Source organism: Stigmatopora argus, chromosome 5, assembly GCF_051989625.1.
Source record: "Stigmatopora argus isolate UIUO_Sarg chromosome 5, RoL_Sarg_1.0, whole genome shotgun sequence".
In the NCBI taxonomy this organism is placed as follows: domain Eukaryota; kingdom Metazoa; phylum Chordata; class Actinopteri; order Syngnathiformes; family Syngnathidae; genus Stigmatopora; species Stigmatopora argus.
Window position 1 is genome coordinate 6,340,162 of NC_135391.1, and position 24,303 is coordinate 6,364,464.

General features: G+C 38.0%; 1 protein-coding gene across 1 annotated transcript; it reads right to left on the reverse strand.

The window, feature by feature from the left end:
- On the reverse strand, positions 1-23,127 carry tacr1a (tachykinin receptor 1a). The gene is made up of 5 exons (XM_077600944.1): positions 22,434-23,127; positions 13,986-14,180; positions 7,892-8,042; positions 7,095-7,291; positions 1-4,936 (listed from the first exon to the last, which is right to left on the reverse strand). Exons 1-5 carry the CDS (start codon positions 22,826-22,828, stop codon positions 4,546-4,548), a joined length of 1,329 nt encoding a protein of 442 aa, XP_077457070.1. The 5' UTR covers positions 22,829-23,127; the 3' UTR covers positions 1-4,545.
- Between the last annotated feature and the right edge of the window lie 1,176 nt (positions 23,128-24,303).

The following is a 24,303-nucleotide window of genomic DNA, read 5'->3' on the forward strand; positions in this document are numbered from 1 at the left end:
TGTTTGGTCCCCGATAAGTTAATAAATAAATAAATATAAATAAATAAGTAAGCGTGTTGATGGAAAAATATATATATATACACGTACACATACATATATATAAATATACATATACATACATACACATAGATGTACATGTACACATAGGGTTGGTCTTAACATTCAGCCATTTCTTTTGTTAAAGAGCCTGACAGCTGATGGGAGGAAGGATCAATTCTTCAAATAGAAAAAAAAATCACTCAGTTGCGGACAGCATTTGCACAATGATTTCTCATTTTTGGAATTTCCCCCCTTCTTATTCCAGATTGAAATACACATTGGTTACATTGAAGTGCGCACACACCATGTAGAACGCGGAGAAGTCCCTGTGTATTTATACAGTCTCTCTACACGTGTCTTCTCAGGATTAATTAGCATAATTGGATGTCGAGGGATGGATAGAAAGCCATGCAGATACGACACTGATGAGAGCACACACCCTGCAGTGTAGCCTGCTTGGCGTCTCTCCACAATAAACAACAGCCTTAATCGACAGCGTGTGCAGGGAGGCTCATTTAGACTGCGCCCGTGGACAAAGTTGATTAAACATTCATTAAATCTCTAGCATCTTCACCTGTATCACTTGACCCGCGCATGCGACAGCAGGAGAACGCATGGCGTATTCAATTGTGCTTTTCTCGGTGGGTTGACAAGGCTGCAGATAAGAGATGGCTTTTGTGAACTATGACATTTGTTTTTACTCTTTCATTCGCTGTACTTTCTCAGTGGCTAAAACGCTATAAATGATGGAATTGCAGGATATCGAATTAGGCCTAATGTGCACCGACAATTTAGTTTGGTTGGGTGTGTTCGCGTCCAAATGCCACTTTGAAATCAAGATTGTTGAGTAATGTTTTCGGAAAAATTCAGCATTATCACTGGGTAAAAAAAATACATTTAACCATATAAGTATTTTATATTTGCACTGCAAAAAAACAACAACTGCAAAAGCTAATAAAAATGCTATCTGGATTTCAAATATTGTTAAAATATTGGGAATTTTGTGCATTTTGTTCTTTTGAAGAATGAAGAGTGACATATGAACTTTAAAGAAGAGCAACCATCAGAACAATGATTAAATGAGCAATATGTAAGATTGATGGCCAAAAATGGCACTGCAAAGAAGATCAAAAATATTAAAGTTCACAACATCCCACGTTCCTACGGAAAAATTTGGGTCTTTACATGATTAAGAAGCTAAAATCTTACATATTGCTCCTTTGATATAAAGCGAACCGATTGAGGGTGAAGAAAAATCCTCCACTTTCAGCAACAATCTTCAATTTAGTGAGACGCCACTTGGTTCCGCAATCTGCTTAGCAACCAACAGGCAAATCAACTCATAATCCAAATCCTCAGGAAAGAAGGTATCAAGGGGGTGTTTTTGATTCAGAGCCTAATCAGATCATTCCAATAGCAACACCCGTTACGCTCTTGTTTTCCCCTATCCCTGTTTTTGGACTCGCCTGGTACTGACCAGGCTTGCTGCCAAGGCAGCTTTGCAAATGATGCCTAAATATTGTCTCTCAGCCTGATGGACTTTTTCCAACTAAACTAAAACTGGATTGATTGAATTTCTGGCTACTATGGCGCTTGTATACATGGGACGGTCAAGAGGAGCAAAAACACACATTTTCAAGGACAAGTTTAGCACACGCAGTGGCAATATCTCTTTCTATTGTGTAAAGGTACAGTAATCCCTCGAATATCACGGCTTCAACTATCGCGGCTTCACTACACTGCAGATCTTTTTCTATGGGAAATTTATTCAAATTAAATTTTGTTTTTGTAAGGACATATAATGTGAAAATCCATGCTGAAACTCAGCATTGAAGTAAAAAAATAAATAAAGCCATGTCTGGTCTACATTAACCGCGATAATCGAGGGATTACTGAAATGCTAACACAAAATCTAACCTACTGCGCCAAGTTATGACAATGCTAAGTCAACAAACATTATGTTAACCTACCTTTTCACTTCATCTGAATTGACTTTGTCTGAAAACGTCGTGTTACGGTGCATGTTAGTTATAGTTCGCCTTTTTTACGGACACTTGTAAACTAAGTACTTCACCAGTTTCAACCGAAAGGGTCATCTGTTTATTATTAATACCCATTTGTCACGAGGCCCAATTTTCAGAGGAGATGCAATTACAGGCCCAGCTTGTTTTGTTTGAGCGCAGGAGTCCTACCAGCCCAACAATAGCAAGTGAAAACACTAATCCCCATTTGTAGATTCAAGAAAGCCGGTTTTACACGCTCATCTATATCTTGATGCTGAATTTAAATGCTTTTGTCATTGTCACATTCCAGGCTAGCAAAACCATCTTGCTAAGTAACACAACAAAAATTCTTTCAAAAATTGCGCCAATGCTTATGCTTGCCAATTTCACATCAGATGACATTGCAATTTAAAAAAGCAACTTAACAGACCTATTTAAACAGATTTAAACTGTGCGTGTGTATGATCAAGTGAGTAATCGTGAACTTGGACACGTTCAAACATTTCGCTTCAAAAAATTAAAATGTTTCACTTCTGCTTCTTGTATATATTTAGCGTAATGAATTTGCATGACCAAGGTACATAGCTTGTCATTTCACACAAATACTCGTGTGTACTCAAACCGACAAGATGCTAAATTATCCTGGTGGGATTCTGCAACCCACGTCATCTAACTGTCCTTTTCCCGGACTCCAGCAGAGCGAGCTGCCTTACCGCTTCCGTTGTCCTTTTACAGTCATTAAGCTAAGCAGCGTGGCGCATCGCTGTACATTACCTCCTCAAATAGAAAAAAGACGCATGTAGGAATGTTCATAATGCCACGTTTATCTAGCGAGGGCCTGGACTGACATTACTTTGAAGGCTGGATGGAGCTCAAAGTACACGAGAGAGCACAGTCGGAAAGAGAAAAACATGCGATTCATAAACAGGAAATAAAATAAATACTGTTGGCCCTTAAACTGTGTTGTGTTCAATCAGAACAAACGTTTGCTTATTGAGAATAAGCTTTATGTTTGTTCTTGCGCTCCAGCTTCGCCTTGTCTAGGGAGGAGCTTTTCCTAATCAATCTTCAACCTGGTGAAACATGACCGTGAATGACCATGTGCGGTCGATTGGTCGCCTGTCTTTTGGTCGCGGGTCTTTTGGTCGCGGTCTTTTGGTCGCCCGGACCGCGACAACGGGCGTCCAAAAGACCGGCGACAAAACAAGGTAAAACAACACGGTCTACGCATCAATAAAAGCCAACAATGGCCATGAGCAGTTTCACTGAGCCGACGTGTGAGTGTAGAAGAGTTTGTATGTATATGCGTTGTCCCTTTTAAGAAGCTACGTCAGTCAGGGTCTTAATAAGTTCTCCAACAAAAAACAATAAAAGTCTGGGAAATTTGGAGCTTTTCTTTAGCCTAATAATTAATAGGGCATTAAGTATGACTAAATAGTAAATCGCAGTTTGTATTTAGGGAATTTGAGCAACGATTTAAATGGTAATTATCAATAACCTTCCGGGTGACCAAAAGACCGGCAACCAATCGACCGTATACCGTGAATGATAGTGAGGCAGGATATTGGCAGAACCAGAGCTGCCAACTACTCCGGAATTTCAGGAGTTTACCCGGACTTGCAAGGGAAACTCCAGGACTCCGGGCAACCTCCCTAAACTCCGGAAATCCCCCCAAATTGTCACTTAATTTTTTGGGGGAAGCAACCATTTTTCGGAAAAGTACCAAATTTCCAATTGAAATGCCTCAAAATTCACACCATGGCTACGGCTTCCGCCATCTTGATTCAACTGCACTGTAAACTGGAAGAATTCGGTAACACGAGTGCATTGTGAATCATCCGAGTAACAAGTTCTGACAAATGATTTGTCTTGTGCGACTTCAGCGCATATCGATTTTGCGTGAATCGCATTCACTCCGGATAAACTCCACAAATGAGACAAGGTTACTCCTGAAATGGGGTCCACGGAGGTTGGCAGTTCTGCAAAACATTCAATGGGGGCTCTTGGAGGTCCCTTGAGCCTAAAAGACAAGCACTCATTTTTGAAGTGAGAACATCGAAATTCCAGCTTGGAGACAATTGCAATCTGATCAGCGAGCTGAACTGAACTTTTGTCTTGACTATATCAAGCCGGATTGTTCCCGCTTCGCTGATTTGCTTTGTGAAATTTGGCGTGCCGGTCTCCTATTTTACGTCCAAAATAGACTGTGTCAAGTCATGAAGCAAATGGGGTCGAGAACGTGTCATCATCGTTCCCTTCTCAATGTGTGACAAGCAGGAACTGTGAAAAATCGAGGCACTGCGTCTGCTTAAGTCTGCAGCTTTGAAGTGGAATGCAATCTTATTCTCATCCTTCCTTTTCGGCACTGGACGGAACACTAACGGCGAATAGCACAAGTCCTTTACATGAGAATACTCGGTAAACAAGAATTCCCAGCGATGACACTGCCTTGTTCACAGTTAATCGCACATTCAAGGCAATGGATATTTTGCCAGCTGTTCTCTCACATTCCATCCTGACTAACCAAGAAGCTGTTTGAATTCAACGTCTGTTCTTGGAGTTCCTCATGCGAGAAGAAAGCAGATGCTTCAGACGTGGTTTTGCAGACGCTCCGGGACGAAGGACCATTTGAAGTGGTATCCACCGAAAAGTGTTGCGTTCCCGCCGTGACACCTGCTCTAACACGCCCCAGACTGACTTTAGCTTTGGCCTTGGACTGTTCCATTTCATCTCCCACCTGGGCTACGGTTGACAAGGTGGACTCCATCCGGCTGGACTTGAACATGCTGGTCTGAGTTTGAAAGAAGCGAGTAGACTTGAGTTCCAGGCCTTCGTAAGAGCTTTGAGAGACAAATGGGCAGCAGCGGAAAGCTCGTCTGAAACCGGCGCGGAACCTGATGAGGACGTAGACATAATTGAAATAGAATATATACAAACTTCACAAGTCTAACAGAAACAGTCTCAGAAATTCTCGACGGAGGAATACCGTCCCTGGTAATCATTTTACCTAGCTCTACATTGCCTTGTGTGTCTTGTGTCTGTCTTGCTACTGCAACCAAGACATTTCCTGAATACGGGATGAAATAAAGTTCTAATCTAATCATTTTATTCGTGTTTGGTGCCAATGTAAACTCTACACCGGCAACCAATTGGATATATCTAGTGGTTTAACACGATATTATAGTCCAAATTAGAACGATACCTCGTTGAGTTGATCATCTGTATCCTAATTTTAATGAACATAAAACATATGACATGTAGATGACCTTCATTGAGACTACTTTGGCCACACTTATGGCGGATAACTGTACTGCTTAAGATTAATGAATCTAGCATTAAGTTACATGTTATTTAGAATGATTGCACCGTGTAAAAATGAGAATAAAAATGAGAAGTTAACAGGAAGGATTGGCCACTCGAGATCTGCCCATGTGGGGGAAATTTGAGAAAATAAAACCATCCTTGGTGCCATTTGTTTTTAATTATAGAAGTTAATTATTGTCCTATGAAGAAAAACTGAACTTTGTCGCAAATGCACACATTTCAAATGGCAAAACAACTGACTGACTGTGAAAAATCACCTATTTGTTTGGACAGGGCAGGCAATTAACAGGTGGAAGACAATGTTAGAGAATTGATTGAATCTAACAACACCATGTGTTGTTTATAATCAAACAAAATCCAGGTGAAAGCCTTCACGCTTTTTTGCCATGGTGCGAAACTCAATCAGTAAGTGTCAGCAAACTGGTCTTTTTTTTAGCCTAAAAAGAATGCTTCTTTCAAGGAAAACACATATTCCAGAAGAGTTTTCTTATATTTAACTGTAAATGTTCAAATTTGGCCTGTGATACGTTGAGCCAAGTCAAAATATTCAGTTTGCAAACATGTCAAGTGAACCAATATAAGTGACATACAATTCTTGTACAGAGAAAATAAACCTGACAAATAATCCCTTTTTCGATCATATAAATGACAAATTATAAGTGTGATGACAATTTTTCAAAGCGAACATTAAAAGACTTGCATAACTTAAAAGATATTTAATCCTGGCAAGGATGTTGTTTATGACAACGGAGTGTCAGTCACACTTTAATTCATCTGTGCTTAGGTAAGTGCTTTTGTTTTGATTAGCACTGCAGTTCAAATGGGGTTAGTTGTTTAACACGGCCAATTTACAACATTTGCAACAGCTCAATTCCAGAGCAATCCACGATAACATTTGAAATGACACACAAGACACAAATCTAATGCAGGAAAGTCCTCAGATTACGATGTCCTGGACCTACGACTTAATGAATACCTTTGCCTTTTTCGCTGTCCTTTTTGCACATTATGGCTTCAAAGAAGAAAGCTGGGTCTTCCAAGTTCAGCCAAAAGAATATAAAATGCCATGGAAACGAAGCTTAACATCATTAAAAGAAGGGAGAAATGAGAAAGATATCCACACACTGCGTTCAGACCAAAGTCAAACTGTCGCCTCGCTTGTTTTTAACCAAATATCAAATAAAGGGTTCATTTTGAACGTTGTCACTTGCAGGAACATTAAAATTATGTCACATTGTCATTTGCAGAAACATTACAATTATGTCACTTGAACCTTTTACTGTAAATTCATGCTCATGTCTGTGTATGGGCAATTACTGAGGTCATCAAAATTACAGCCTATTTTTCATTCTAGGAGGAAAAAGGAGTCATTCATTTGATCGCAGTGGCCAACACGCCTGATCAAAAATTAAGACATTTATGACCGGATTAGAACTGATTTAATTACAATTAATTACCCGCTTTAGGCTCCAAAACTGACAATGAAATATCAATTAAATGTAAACTTAACATGGGAAAAATGTGTCGTGTGTGCAGTCAAGTTATATTATTTTCCAAATAATGAAAATATTTTTACAAAGTGCAATATAATGGACCTAGCAGGGTAAACTTTTGAAAAAAATGTCGACACTAAACCATTGTTGCAAAGATCATCTTACTTTTTTTTTCAGAATATCCTCTCATTAACTGTCTAAATGTAAAGGATGAGTTTTAAGTGCACCTGCTTACCTGTCATTCAGACAGCAGTAGATGATGGGGTTGTACATGGTGGAACTCATGGCCAACCACATGATGCCCAGGTAGACCTGCTGGATATATGTTTCCTCAAACCAGCCAGGAAAAAACTGGTATAGCAGGAAGTAGACATGGTAGGGAAGCCAGCAAATGGCAAAAGTACACACGACCACAATCATCATTTTCACCACCTGCAACACAGATTAGCCACAGTGTTGTTCTTCCTCACCAAAATCGGTAGTGCATTTAAAAAAAAAAATCTAATTTTAATCTACCTGCTACCCTTGTGAGGATAAGCGGTACAGAAAATGAAAGAATGAATTATTCTCATCTACTTTCGCCATTTGATTTGAAATTGCATGCACCTGTCTTCATCTATATTTCACAACACGTCTGTGTTGTGATTCAATGAATGAATAAATTCCTTATAATGCATCTTTTCATTAAATATGTAAGCCGTGTGCATATCAACCAGAAGAAAAGCAAGATGTCAACTTAAGCACCACATCTAAAATGCACGGGAAGACCAACTTTATCAATTAATTATGACACAAATTGCAAGCGCAATGAGGTTAGAAATGAATAGCATACGATACGACACGGTGTATTTTTCCGCAAAGTTCATCAAGTACTGTCACTTAAGAAATATATCTCATGTCTAAGTAATTATGGCAATTACGAGGATTTTTGTCTCCTTCACCGCCATCGATGGCGATGGGCGTCCAATCCATTTGAATAGAGAAAACCGACTGAAGGAAAACACTCCATTAAAATGGAATAAATGAGTTTACCTTGCGTTTGGCAGTCAGTTGCTCCTTGTAGCGATCAGAAGAGTCTCCTGGGATTTCGCTGGCCCACAGAGTTAGTCCCACCACTAGGTAAGCACAACCCATCACCAACAGAGGAAGGAAGTAGATCAAGATGACCACGCAAACATAATACCTGTGGAACGAACACAGGCAATCTTTAACAAGCAAGTATTAATTCATCATCATTGCAGCACTGCTTGGTGTCTACTGTTCATAAGAATACCACCCATCTTTAAGTGGAGGTGGTCAGAAGGGTGACTCATTAAGCTTGGCCTTCAGGGGGAAGTAAAATGGCCATCGTAAAAAACAGTCCGCTAGAATGGGTGTGATTGAAGGTTGCAGAAGCGCGAGAATTTGCTTTTGAGAGTGTAGCTAACAGGAGTGAGATTTGCTACAGAAGAAAAGAAAAACAAAGTTTTACTTTATGGTACACTTTTGGTTTGTTAACATTTTGAAGTGAAAACCCTCATGTAGAAACAAAGGCAACCAAAACCATCATTTAAGGCATGGATAAGGTATTATTTGTCAAAAAAATATATTTTTGAAACTACATGTTGTTGTTTTTGAATACTTATTACGTTGACTACGTATTTATTCATTGTTTATTTATATATTATTTATTGCTATTTATTTATCTGTTTGTTGTTATCTGTGCACTTTGTGGTGAAGCTTTAATATCATTATACTTGTATAATAATAATTCAAACTTATTTATTCATGACTTATTTATTGGTTATTTATTTATTGTTATTTATTTGCCTGTTTGTTGTTGTCTGTGCACTTTGTGGTGAAGCTTTAAATATCATCATATTTGTATAATGATAATTCAATCCAAAAACAGTTAAGCTCTCCTTTGTTGGTTTGTTTTTGCCCCGCTGAATTTACCCACACTTTTACTTCAGTCTTCTTAAAATGCAGTTTTACACTGTCATTAAAATTCCAATTTTGAGGTATGATATTAACCTTTCCTCAAGTAACTGTCTAGTGATTTTAAAGCTTTAACGATATAATCAAATGTGACAGCGACACCGATTAGCATTTTCTGTGCATAATTCATTATACATAGATACATCATTTATCATGGTGATGTTGCGAAATACTAGACATGTGTAATTGTGCCCCGTTTACGTGCAAATCTGTCTGAATTTTGCCTATGCAATAACAGTACAATATTAAAATCCTTCAAATATTGTAAAAATGTTTGTACCAACATTTTGAGAGAGCACGTATAAAGAACCGTGACCTGTTTTTGCCTCAGTAAATGTTGCAGAAGAGCCTCACAGGCCATTTCCGTGGCTATTAAGTACAATTATGTTAAATCCTCTGAAATTCCCTGTGGCTTTCATCAGGGTGAAAATCTCCATGCACGCAGTCAAGGTACACGGAGATTGGAAGCTTACAAAATAAAAGAACTGTGATACAACCAAATGTGGACTTAATCTGAAGGATCTGCAAAAATTGCAAAAAAAAAATGGAAATAGCATATAAGGCATTTGGGATTTGCATTAACATTTTATGTTTGACCAAACCAAAAAAGGAGTCTGAATTTATGAAAGAAACGTCTTAGGTTTTCGACCTGAAAAAGACCATTGAGTCTCTGATGTGGATGTTTTAGGTTTTTTTTTTAATGTCGTTAATCGGCATACCAAACTATTCATCCATTATGTAGGCTGTTTTTCTTTCTGGGGGCCAATCTTTGCTAACTCTGTGAGAAAGACGGGTAAACACTAATCTAGTTCAATGACAGGTTTCAGGCAAACTATTTCTTGAGAGAAAATATCACCCTTGTGCCTTTCTTTCTACAAACAGACAGGCCTCATTCATTTATTTTTCCAATTTCAATAAAGTTGAAAAAGCTTTCAAAGTCAATCTTTTCCATGTTATAATGCCTTACCAAAAACCCCAATTGGTTTCTGATGGAAACGACTTGCGACTTGTGTCTAAGCGTAAGGAAAATTGTCGCTGCAAGGTTCAATCCTCCATTTTTCCCTCCTGTGTCACTATGACGATCTCATATGAGGTTTTGATTTGTAAGTCTTGACTGGAAAACGAAATAATTAGTGATGTTAGTCCAGCAGAGCGAATCGAAGGAGAGAAAAGCACCGATTTGAGCAAAATCAGTACTCTATTTTGAACCGAGATTACTTGAAGTGAGATATGACCTTGTACAAAGAAAGAAAAAGACAGCGGTCTCCTTCAGGGAGGCTCAGCACATCCCCTACTTTGACTGATGGATGATCCTTCATAACAGGAAAAAAATGCACTATTTGGCCTTACTGTCACACAAGCGGAATCAATAAAAACCTGGTCAGTGCATACCCGTAACCACTGAAAATTACATTTTTGGAATATGGAAAAGTATCCTCACAGATCACATTTTATTGCAGTTTTTCTGTGTGAATACTACTTACCAGTCGGTCCAGTTCTTACGTTAACATTAAGTGAAGATGAATGTGGGGACACATTTATATGCATGGTTAATATGCTAATAAGGTTATTCAAACATGAATGTGATTGTATCAGTTTGCATAATTAAGAGGTCTTTGAATTGGAAGGAGAGGCAGTCACTTTAAAATTAAGGGAACAAAACAAAAACCAAAAAACAGGATCTCTGCTGGCTTCCTGATATTGCAGAAAACCTAAATTAATTTTGAGAATTCACAGAAAGTAAGGACTTAAAGCTAAGATTCCAATACGTTGTCCACCATTTAGTTAACAGTACAAAGTACGCAGTTTTCCTGGCTTTCTTCAACGTTGCATTGATTCACTTTGTTCTTATAAATCTTTTCCAAAGCGAGTAAAATTGTTAGTCAGCAGCAAGGGGATATCCAAACAGGCCAACCAACCACTTTGGAGCAACCAGCAATTCAACAAGGGACAATTTAGTGTCATGTGCTAAAGTGCACAAGCATGCTCTATAGTCCCCTCTGGCTTGTTTTGGATGGAGTTCATTCTACTGGGTTCATTTAACACAGGAATCTTGAAGAAAATAGAAAACGCTCCAACACAGAGGTAATGACCATACATATGAAAATGCAGCCCATTTTGCTCTCATAAACTCATTTTCCCCTTTTATGTAAGACCTTCTTGTTTTTTTTTTATTACAGTAATCCCTCGAATATCGTGGTTAATGTAGACCAGACATGACCGCGATAAACGAATACCGCAAAATAGGGTCACCCCTAATTAGAAAATATTTATTTATTTATTTGTTTACTTCTGTGCTGAGTCCTAGTAGCAAGCGGAGGACAGGGGAGTGGCTTCCGCTTGCGAGTTTCAGTGTGGATTTTCACATTTTTATGAACTTTAACATTTTTTTAAATTTATTTATTCATTTTTTTTACTTCAGTGCTGAGTTCAAGTAGCAAGTGGAGGACAGGGGAGTGGCTTTCACATGCAAGTTTAAGCGTGGATTTTCATTTTTATGAACTTTAAAAAATATATATATTTATTCAATTTTTTTACTTCAGTGCTGAGTTCTAGTAGCAAGCAGAGAACAGGGGAGTGGCTTCCGCTTACGAGTTTCAGCGTGGATTTTTACATTTTTATGAACTTACAAAAACAAAATGTAATTAAAAAAAATCCCCCAGAAAAAATGCGATGTCGTGAAGCCGCGATAGTCGAAGGATTACTGTAATTTTACTTCAATATTTGACTATGTGCCGTTTCTTAGAGTCGTTCCTCGATAGAAATCATATTTCCCTGCACACGCGAAGTTTTTGTGTCGTAAATATTGAACACGATCAATAAGGTTGCAAGCCCGGACCCGTTTGGGACTTTCACGTCAGGACAAATAGATTCTTAACACACCTCAAACATAAAGCTAATACGGCATTATAGAATAATCTTATAAAACATCTCAAATTTTTCCATAGACAGAGCTGTGAAGAGGGCAATACTACTGTTTGCACATCATTGGCTCCCTGTAAATTCTCTTTTATTATTTATTTGTGTGAAAGTGCCCAAAACCTGGGAATGCTGAGAGCAGCAGATTAGAGAAATACCAATGAAAGAAACAGAAAGGTTACAGGGGCGGTACAGCTTGAATCACTTCCCAGATTGCGGCATCTATCATGTATTTCGGTAATAACCTACAGAGGTTCGTCAGTCACACAGCATGATTACACATTTCCCCTTCCTTCCATTGGAACATTGATCATGGTGACAAGGTAAGATGCAACCGGTGTGCTTCTCAGAGCAATGTCAGATTTATTAGTTTTATCTTTTCGGCAAAAGACACACGTGCTCGGCCTTAAATATTTCACCGGCTTTGACAGGACACCACTTGGTTGTATTTGTAAGCAACCTGTGGAAATATGATATCTGGGGAAATAGGGGACTAACCAACCAAGATTGTCACTAAATTATTCGGTCAACCCGTCAAGTCCCGATAATTTCTATTCTGAAACGCTAAGATTTGTACATATATTTTTTGTTGGTGAGGGATTGGGAATGGGCAAAGCAGAGTTTTTTTTCTGTTCATTAGCCAATCAAATATACGATAAAAGAAAAAGTGTCACTATAGTGAGTGGTAGGCTTGATGACCAAAATAGCCGATAAAATGGTGAATACCATCATTTCACATAGAATATGGATTTCTAAAACCAAAATAACTTGTGATTGACAACCAGAGAATCAAATTATACAGTACACCATGATTATTATCATGGAATGTCATGAATTTTTTTATTGGTCTAGCTTTAAAGCAATTGTAATTTATTTTAAACAAGTGCATCCCAACAGCCACAATTTTTTTCTTAGAGTGGTCAAAAAGTAAAAAGTAGTACTTGACTTAGAATAGTTAAATTAATAATCAAATACCTCTTGTTCTGAATGTAATCTATACGACTTGACTAAATATATCTGGTTGTGTTTGCTGTTTTTTTCTGACTGATTAACAGATGTCCAACGAATCCTCCGGGATTAATCTTGCAATTAGACCTCCATGGTTATTCGAAAAAAAAAACTCAAAACACACATTGTCCTAAAGCACATGTATCAAAGTGGCGGCACGAGGGCCAAATCTGGCCCGCTGCATCATTTTGTGTGGCCCGGGAAAGTAAATCATGAGTGCCGACTTTCTGTTTTAGGATCAAATTAAAATGAAGAGTATAGATGTATATTAAATTTCCTGATTTTCCCCCTTTTAAATCAATAATTGTAATTTTTTAATCAATTTTTCTGTGTTTTTAGTTCCAAAATCATTTTGTAAAATCTAAAAATATTTTTAAAAAAAGCTAAAATAAACATTGTTTTAGATCTATAAAAAAACTGAATATTCAGGTTTTTTTTATCAAGTTCTTTTAATCCATTTATTTAAAAAAATCTAAAATCTAAATATTATATCTAAAATGGTCTGGCCCACATGAAATCGAGTTGACGTTAACACGGCCCGCGAACCAACCCGAGTCTGACACCTCGGCTCTACGGCACAAAGCCTCTATGTTTGCTTATTTAGATTAGATTACTTTATTCATCAGTATTTATTTTATTTTGTATTTTTTTATTATTATTTCGTGTCATCTTCTGTTTTGGTGTTACACTGACAGACCATTAGTGTAGTATGTTTGACATTTACAAAAAGAAAGTGGCAGTCTAAATAAAAAAGGGAAGGCATGCTATTCCCATATTTCCTTATAAACTACATCTGTATACATGTGTCGATATTATTGTAATAGGTGTTTTGGGGGGCATTTTATGTTCTGTCGCTTTGACCTTTTTCCTAACAGAGTAGTAGTTTAGCCTGGCAATTTGATTTATAACATTATCAATAGAAATCACAGAGAATTTGTGCACCAGCATTGAAAAAAGCACCACTGCTTCCATTCACAGTTGGAAAATGAACACTGACGACTGCTTTAATCATAGTATCTAATAATTGATCTCCCTCGGCCAACTGCGTTTTTCATTCTCAATGAAAAAAAGCGTTGGTGTGCCTTCTGTTTATTGACTCGAAAGAAGAAAAAAGCTTCCATGCGGCTCTGCCTAATTTACCCTGAATAATAACAGTTGACTTTATTCACGCTGCTTTCAAAATAATAAACACTTCATGCTGAATACTTGCACAAAGACTCACATTTTATCGAAGTCGCAGATTGTGTATTCGGGCCAGTCGATGTAGCAGACCACGCGGCCGGGGAGTTGGTCTATGTTGGAGTAGTAGTACTGAGGAAATGCCAAAAGTAGAGCCAGGATCCAGATCACGCCGACCACTACTTTGGTCTCCGTGGATGACATGCGCTGCTGCAACGGGTGGATGATGGCCATGTACCTGCCATGGGAAAATTGAAAATAAACACACAAAAACAAAAAAACGCACTTTGAGATGTCATTCTTGCTTAATGTTTATTGCTGAATGACAAACAAAAGATTGTGTTTCATAGAAATGGGCAGAAAATTTTCATTTTTGGAACAGCTTTATCCTCACAAGGATCGCGGGGGTGCCGGAGCCTATGCTGACTTAACGTTGGACGCCCTGAATTGGTGGCCAGCCAATCGCAGAGCACAAGGAGACAAACAACCATTCACGTTCACACTTATACCTAGGGGCAGTTTAGATTGTCCAACCAGCTTAACATGCATGTTTTTGGAATGTGGGAGGTAACTGGAGTACCCGGAGAAAATCCACGCAGGCCCAGGTAGAACATACAAACTTCACACAAGTGGACCGACCTGGATTTGAACCAGGACCCGGGACGCCTGGCCGAAGAGGTGTTGGTTTTATTGGGTAAATCACATTTCGAAGCAACATCGGAAAATTTAGATTGTTTTAAATGGACTAATTAAAGATCATAAAAGCTCATCTATGTATGGATGAAATTTCTGCCTCTCAAATTGTGCCAACAGGAGAATATTTTGTGGCATGTATTCCAGGTTTTCTGATATTCCTTCCATTTATGGTGAGTAGCACTCGATTACTTTGGATCCAGCAAACATCAAATGGCAACGTAAGAAGTAAAAGTTAGACAAAATAGAATGTTTACGGATTATGTGGGTCACCAACCTTGGAAAGCACATGGATTAGTGAAAATCCAGAGCCATTTTAAGAAGCTTAACACATTACTTTGTTGCCGTTAAAATGAAGAGAAATTAACAACAAGATAGACAGGATATGGAAACAAATATGTCGACCGAAAACCTCACTTCGGCCATTGCGACGCTGTTTACAAAACATCCGAGTTTACACTAATTTCCTTTTGAGATGAAATATTCTGTACGTCTCCTCGATGATCCGATAGGCCTTTTCGGAAGGAGGGGGACAACATTTGGGCAATGTTCCTAGTTTTAAGTTATCCAAACAATGTCATTGACAAGATTTATAGAGGAATCATTGAACTTCAGTATTAAAACAATCCATCTAGTGTTGCTTGGTTGGTGATTCAAAGGCAGAGGGTTCACACAATTATAAATATTGTTCGCTATAGACACCTCTGTCAAATTTCACAATGTTAGCCAAGAATAGTCACAGCGTCCTTCCTCGAAATATTGATATTTGTTCCTGAGAAGTTTAGAAATGGCATTGAAACATGGCAAAAAAGTAAAAGTATTTGATTCTTAAGCAAAAACCGTCTTGTAACTTTCAGTTCCTTGTCATCAGTCACCGTGGCTCTGGTCACATTATTAATGTTATCACCTTTTATTATTAGGTTCTCCTATGACAAGTCAGCTCTTCTTTGTACATGCACATATCATCTCCTGTGTGAGGTAAATATAACGGCACAGAAATCATACTGAAAGATGACAAGATAACGCTGAATAGTTTGGTTGTTTACTATGAAAGCAAAGTAACATTTCTTTTATAAGCTAACCATTTTGACAAAACATCACACAGAAAATATATGAAGCAAGACAATTAACCTCACCCGCTGATAAATAATTGTGTGTATCATAATAGTGTTTCCTAGTCAGATGACAACCACTTAAAAAAAACAACCTTGTACATGATTAGTGTTGCGCCTCTTAGTAAAACAAATTCATTTGAAACACTTTTGCAGGAATAATCGATTGCCCTTTGGTGTAACCAAAATAAATGAGGTTGTCCGGTGCATATGATTCATTGCGGCTAACGAGACGGTTATAATGTAATATTAGATTTTACTATCCTTGCTGACTGTGTAGTTTAATGTGGGAATACAGCACATGTCAAGACATTATTTTAAAAATGGTACAGTACGCTTTACTTGAAGATTATTAACTGCATTCACATTATTGATTTAGGACAGGGGTGTCAGACTCGGGTTGGTTCGCGGGCCGCGTTAACGTCAACTCGATTTCACGTGGGCCGGACCATTTTCGATATAATATTTAGATTTTTTTAATTAAATGGATTAAAAGAACTGGATTAAAAGCCCTGAATATTCAGTTTTATAGAGCTAAAACAATGTTTATTTTAGCTTTTTTAAAATATATTTTTAGATTTTACAAAATGATTTTTGAACTAAAAACACAGAAAAAAATGATTAAAAAATTACAATTATTGATTTAAAAGGGAGAAAATCAGGAAATTTAATATACATCTATATTCTTCATTTTAATTTGATCCTAAAACAGAAAGTCGGCACTCACGATTTACTTTCCCGGGCCACACAAAATGATGCGGTGGGCCAGATTTGGCCCTCGGGCCGCCACTTTGACACGCGCTTTAGGACAATGTGTGTTTTGAGTTTTTTTTTTTTCGAATAACCATGGAGGTCTAATTGCAAGATTAATCCCGCTAATGAGCCAACGATTGGGCTAATAGACCTTTCACACTAATTGCTTCAAAGACTCGAATCCTTTGAAATCTTGCAGGAGGGTGTAAAAAAAAAAGAAAAATGGAAAAAAGAAATTGACTTTGTCCTGACTTCAAACAGTTCTGGAAGCCATGGGACTTTTCTTTGTTGGGGTTGTGGATGTCACAATGAAATGCACAGCTGGCAGAGGTCTGACCTCAGCGAGCAGCATTGATCCACGACATTTGTACAAAAGCTGACCGAGCGCCGCTCTTACTGGTTTACAAGCTATTCTACGATTAAGCTTGTCCTTGTCTGTATCCGAGTCTCGGTGATGCAAACATTTGCAGTTCATAAAAAGCTATTTTTCAATGAAAGTATCTGATTTGGCTGTAAACCTTAAATTTATAAATTATATAAATTTATATTTAATTTTTATTATTATATTTTTTATTTATACTTATTATTATTATACTTATTCCTCAATAATACAATAATAGAAAATGGAGCACAACCGGCTAAAAAGGCATCCGTTAACGCAACAGTTTTTCTTTTCTTTTTTTACTAAAAAACAAAATGAGATAGAATCGAATTTGACTTTTTCTGATGAAACACTTATTATTATTTATAAAAAAAAAATATATTTATAAAAAAAATATATATTTAAAAAATAAATGTATTATTTATTTTTTATTATTTATACTTATTATTATTATACTTAATACTCACTGATACAATAATAGAAAATGGAGAACAACAGGCTAAAAAGGCATCCGTTAACGCAACAGTTTTTCACATTTTTTACAAGATGGTCAAGTGTGGTCAGGTCGATAGTGAGGGCGATATCCGCATTCAATTAACAAAGTTGTTCACCTAACCCACAATGGCACAACAGCGGTTCAATATAAACACCATGAAGCTGCCATCCTGCATTCCTCCAGTGTGCTGTGATTAAAAAGCAATCGACTAAATAAATCCAGCACAGAGTTTGACTTAATGCCTTGCCGTTTGTTTTTTTCTCTTATTTTCACAAATTAAATTTGTAGCAATTTGATAAAGCATGAGTTTTCACTGCTTTATCGGCCTTTCGGCCAGGATTTTGGTGTCTTTTACAGAAGGTTATGTGAAATTCCCATCGAGAATATGGCTGATTCCATACGTGAGATTTTCATGAGACACTTCAAGCATATATATTTTTATACGATCCGTCTTTTTCTGAGCTCATCAATCACTAGCAGACCCTCCTGCACTGGGCTGTGAAATCAATTTCACTAACCTCTCCCCACTCCTCCTTTTATGCGAATAATTCTACATCTCGAATTGAGCGGTGGTATTTTTCGAAACCGGTCTGCAGCTATTCACTGTAAAACTTTTCAGCGATAAAATTCTCTTATAAAATCTTTCTCCTGTTGCATGTCGGGACGATGTCTGGGCAGGATAATACCTGCAGCAATAATCTAGTTAAAACTTAGTCTACGGTACAACTGTGAGTTAAAGACACTTTCTACGTTCATCAAAAACCAATCACACGCAATCGCCAGAATTGTCAACTTTTGGAGTTATTTTGGGTACTATTATAAATGTGCTTGAAATATTAATCATTATATGTATATGTGAAATATTAATCATTATATGTATATGTGAAATATTAATCATTATATGTATATGTGAAATATTAATCATTATATGTATATGTGAAATATTAATCATTATATGTATATGTGAAATATTAATCATTATATGTATATGTGCTTGCAACGAAGACAAACGCTTATTTTGATGCTCACCGAAACAAACTCGAATTGTTTTTTAACCCGACCTCTCACATAGATCCGAGGACTTATCAAAATTGTTTTGTGTTGGGTTTATTCTGGAATGTTACTAGATGTTCATTAAGCATTTAATAGGTAATGAAGCTATAAATTAATTTGTGCTATACTCTATGTTGGGACCGAGTAAACTTGAGGACACTTTCCCCCCACAGCTGCTTTCGAGGCCAGTTAATTGTTTTCAGGACTATTGACTGAACAGGACACCATGTTCCAGGCCGAGACTGTTGATCGGAGTTGGCAATGAAGATCTACAAGGGACTCTTAAATTGCTTTGACTTGGATTCCGGCAGATGGCGATAATCGAATCAACTTCTGAAAATACTCGCATTATTGTTTAAAAATACGGTCGCTCTGTTTACCTTATAAAGAAATTATTATGCTTATTCGTGCAAATTCTTACGCAGTTGTTTTGGTTTCCGATCCGCTCGGGTCACCTTGTATGCTTACTTGTGCAAATTCTTACGCAGGTGTTTTTGGTTCCGATCTAACATGAGATTGATGTGGCAGTTGTTTTTTGACCTTAATGGTGTTATTCGGTTAGCTTATGCAATTGTTTGAATCAGATTACCTCAAATGTTTTGATTATGCGACGAATAAATTGACAGAGGAAGATGCCGTTTCTTTAGAATCATCCTGGACGAGGGCGAGTTGAGAGTGATTTTCCTTGCAAGTTGTAGCCAGTGTATGTTAATGATGTCTCCCTGTTTTGATTAAAGTGTATTAATAATAAACCTATCATTTTGAAACCTCAACTTCTCACCCAGTCGCAAGTTCACAATGAAGATCCGGGAAGGACTCTTGTTTTGACTTGGATTCCGGGCCAGGTGGCGATACCGTTCGCCCTTCGAAAAGACTCGCAATTATTTTGATTATGGATGCTTGCTTGTTTTAATTCTTATGCAATTGTTTTTGATTTCTGACCTTAATTGCAATTGTTTTGAATAGATAACCTTAATTATTTTGACTCTAATGCAATTAAATGGGCAGGAGAGGATTCGGTTCTTTAGAATGATCTGGGACGAAGGCGAGTCAGGATCCATTCTCTCTTGCAAGATAAAGCAGATTATGCCTCCGATGTCTCCCTTATCTTAAAGCATATCTATTGGTGAACCTATCATCAACATTCAATGACTCAACTAAATGGTTATCGTTCTTAATCCCAGTTTTTAATCTGTCATCAAATTGTCAGCAGGACGACAACAAAATTGGTCAAATATAAACAAATGTGATGTGGAATTAAAAATGTTCAACGATAAATTGGAAACATGCATTGTCCATTTCCCATACTTTTTTTTACTACAGTCTCTTCAGAATTGTGTTTGCAATTAAAACGAGTTGTTAATTGGCCTGATTTTGATTTACTTTGAGGTGACATGGCTTCAAGGCAGCTGTGTCAACATATCCAAGTGTTTGACATTGACTCTAAATGATGTAGACTGATGCACTAATGCCCTTTTTTTAAACAAGGGATGGACTGAAAGGAAATCAAATTACCTCACGCGACCAGTCAAGGCTATGTGTTCAAGATCCATTACCAGTACTGGAATGTAATTCAAAGGTATTGATAATACCATTCAGACCTGTAATCATAGGCAAATAAAATTTTACCGTGTGTGAATGTCAGCCTTACACATTTGGACAATATCATAGTAATATAAGACCGCTTTAATTTCAATCAGGCTTTGGTATTGGGAAGTACTGTCAGCTTTCAAACAATGCACTTTATTCATGCCTTTAGAGCACAGGTGTCAAAGTGGCGGCCCGGGGGCCAAATCTGGCCTGCCGCATCATTTCGTGCGGCCCGAGAAAGTAAATTATGAGTACTGACTTTCTGTTTTAGGATGAAATTCAAATGAAGATTATAGATGTAAATTGTATTTTCAGATTTTCCCCTTTTTAAATCAATAATTGCAATTTTTTTCTTGTGTTTTTAGTTCAAAGGGCATTTTGTAAAATCTTTTTAAAATATTTTCTGTTTTCCACTTCAATATTGAACATAAACAAATATTTTGTTTCCTTTTGAAATGAAAAACAAATGATTAAAATACGAAAATAAGCTCAAATAAACATTGTTTTAGATTTAAAAAAAACCTGAATATTTAGGGCTTCTGATCCATTTCTTTTAATCCAATTAAAAAAAGAAAAATCTAAATATTATATCTAAAAATGTCCGGCCCACGTGAAATCGAGTTGGCGTTAATGCGGCCCACGAACCAACATGAGTTTGACACCCTTGCTTTCGATTGAGGAGTGTGGAATAATTTCAACAGGAAGATTCATCTTTAGAAAAAGAGATGTGATGTGCAGAGATGCCAGGCGCCAGCATATCATTTTATGATAATGTATCATGATCCTTCTGGGAAAAACACACAGCGGATAAAGAGGTAGAAGGGTACGAAATATAAAGACAATAAAGTCAGGAGGGAACGATGATATTTTCAATGATTTACGTACTACGCTTGATGTCGTATGATACTAAGATATGAGCAAATAACAAACAAACAGCCTTCTCATTTAGCTTATAACAACATCAAAGTTTACAGTTACCGAGAGACTTTATTTCCCTTGGCAAATAAGCAATGTTATTCATCGTCAGCCCATTGTCGCACTCTCACGGGTAAAATGTAACCCTGAGTTATTGTACCTGTATCGAAAATAAATAGTATACAGTGAATGCTCCTGACACAGATAACAGTAGAATATAATGTTTTACTACAGAGACCAGGCCAGTTGTTGGGAATAGAGTTGAAGACTTTTTTATCATGTGAATATAATATTACACTGCGACACTCATTTCTGGTTCTGAAGATGCTGTAGATAATGTGAAAAAATGGGGAATTTTTTTTTAGCATTATTTGGGGAGAGGAAATGAAGAATAAAGTGAAATTGTACCTTTTTCAGCCTGATTTCGGGAGACTGCAAGGCAATTCTCCGTTAACCTCCCTTGGTAATATAATAATTGGTGATATACCGATATTATGCTTGGTATTAGTGCCAGATACACAAAATCGGATTACTTTTCAGTCGTCGCGTCTTTATACCATCATACTTTTTTTGCTGCTGAAAATCAAACCAATGATCCCTAATAATAATAAATAAACTGTTTTGTGTAGCAACTTGGGGGGCCTAAACCTGTAAATACACAAAAAGGCATATAAGAAGCTTATCGATGAACAAGTGCATAACGTATATGCATATCATTATCTTATTTTAACAACATTTAGCCTAGCGGCGCCATGTGTGAGTGCTTAGCGCGTCGGCCTCACAGTTCTGGCGTCGAGGGTTCGATCCCAGGTGGATCCTCACAGTGTGGCGTTTGCAGGTCCTCCCTGGGCTCGTGTGGGTTTTCTCCGGGTATTCCGATTTCCTACTACATCCCAAAAACATGCATTCTAGGCTAGATGAACACTCTAAATTGCCCGTAGGTATGATTATGATTGGTTGTTTGTCTCATTGTGCCTTTTGATTGGCTGGCCACCAATTCAGGGTGTCGGGCTCCAGCACCCCCTGCGACCCTTGTGAGAATAAGTGGTGCAGAAAATGAAAGAATAGTTCGGCGAATAGAGAAATGGCAACCTGGATAAAGAACCTACAAGGTTTAAACTTAAAAAAAATACATATTGCTATTTTAATAGTGTGTATGTGGACGCCAGGTGTTTAGGATTTTTTTATTTTTTTTATTAACCTTCAGGGTGTCGGGCTCCAGCACCCCCTGCGACCCTTGTGAGAATAAGCGGTGCAGAAAATGAATGAATAGTTTGGCGGATAGAGAAATGGCAACCTGGATAAAGAACCTACAAGGTTTAAACTTAAAAATTGACATATTGCTATTTTAATAGTGTGTATGTGGACCCCAGGTGTTTAGGATTTTTTAAATTGTATTAACCTGTTCTGGCTTTTTTAGGGTTGAAAAAAGTCAGACTCTGGTATGATCAAGTCCATTAAAGTCTACAGAAGGCAAAAGGAATGGTCGCCATTTACCTGTCCAGGGCGATGGCAGTCATGGAATAAATGCTGGCAAAGACGGCCGCAATTGGCAAGAAGTTGTGGAATCGGCAGTAGACCAATCCGAAGTACCAGTCGTTGTGTACCGCGTAGATGAAGTTGATGACCGTGTTGAAGGCACTCATGGAGGCTTCGGCCAACGCCAAGTTGAGCAGGAAATAGTTGGTGACCGTCCTCATGCGTTTGTGCGCCACGATGATCCAAACCACCGTCACGTTCCCAACCACGGACACGATCACGATGCAACAGTAGGCGACGGCCCACAGGAAGATTCTCCAGGGGGGCTGCACAAACTGGTTCCCGTAGCCCGTCCGGTTGCTCGTGTTGTGGGCAGCGTTGACTTCGTCGGCGTCGTCAAATATCGGGTCCATTTTTTTAACTAGTATTCTAATTCAGTTTGGTGCAGAAGTTTGGCATCCGAGTGAAAGTATGCGAGGTTGAAGTGGAGTCGAATTGGGGGGGCAGCATCTTCTTTTTGCACGTTGCGTTAAAAAAAGCTATGCGTATTTTACGCACGTTTCATTGGGGATGCGGACTATGGTCTCCTTCATGTGAGGAGTTCTTCCCACTGCTCCTTCATTTCTGAACTGTCATGCTACGTCTTCCTCTCTCTCTCACATGCACGCACGCACGCACGCGCGCGCACGCGCACACGCACGCACACGCACGCACACACGCACACACACAAGGGAGAAAATCAGCTCACGTACATTTATAACCTGCCTCCTACTGCCCCCTGTGGTACCACCATAAGATGTTTCTACCCCTTGCAATTTTTTGGGGGGTTTGTGGCACTGGGTATTGCACCCACAACCATCCGTAGTGTTGTGTGATTTGGGAAATCACGATATGAGCCGTTTTATATCACGATATTGACACATTTTTCCCTTATTTGGTTAAAAAGACTCGTTTTGTTTATGAATTGACATTAAACTGACATGTAACAAATGTTAAATGCATCATGTAGTTTTGCAACATAGATCAGCAAGTAGAAATAGAAGCAGCACACCTGCATTTATATTTTTGCTCAAATATAAAGGTAGTTATGTCACATGGTGGTCCAGTGGCTTGAGTGGATAGCATGTCAGCCTCACAGCTCTGGGGTCCTGAGTTCAAATCCAGATTGGTCCATCTGTGTGGAATTTGCATGTTCTCACTGGGCCTGCGTGTGTTTTTTATCCGGTACTCCAAAAACATGCATGGTAGGCTGATTGGACACTCTAAATTGCCCTTCGGTATGATTCTGAATGATTGTCCGTCTTCTCATACTTTACAAGTGTTTATTAATCGGATTCCTAATGACACCATGTCTTCCAAGATAGTTATGGGTAAAGCAAACACATTTTGAAAATAAATCTGAACACATTTATTAGTTGATAGTTTAACCATTAAATGAATGTGTGGTGATTTACAATCATGAACAAGATGATTGCCTCATGTCAGCTCATCTACAAATCACCGTCATAATAGATGTCATTGGCACAGATGTTTTTAAATAAACAGCTTAATTATCTAAATGACAAACGTGGGTGACCTTCAAAGTAACACTATAGTAACATTCTATAAAATCTTTTTTTAAATAGCGTATCGCTTCAGATGAAAAGCCCAGGAGGATGTACGTCTCCGGTAAAAAGACAAACCCTCATGACACCTAATGTCAGACTCTATTTATCTTCATAAAAAGGACAGGTTGGGGGACGTTTATGCGTACAGCAGCAAAATGTAAATTATGCACAAAGGAAATCCCACAGCAGTGAAAAATGGACTTTTAGCAAGGTGTGTAGTGTCTGACTTTATGTGAAATGTTAAATTATTCCATTCTCCAGGACAGGCTGCCCTGGGGTTC

Bases quoted from the DNA above. Each gene is read 5' to 3' on its own strand.
- tacr1a (XM_077600944.1), bottom strand. From the start codon at position 22,828: ATGGACCCGATATTTGACGACGCCGACGAAGTCAACGCTGCCCACAAC. The intron at 7,292-7,891 runs GTAAACTCATTT...TCTGTGTTGCAG, and splicing joins AACTGACTGCCAAACGCAAG to GTGGTGAAAATGATGATTGT. The intron at 4,937-7,094 runs GTAAGCAGGTGC...CGTCCTCATCAG, and splicing joins TACTGCTGTCTGAATGACAG to GTTCCGCGCCGGTTTCAGAC.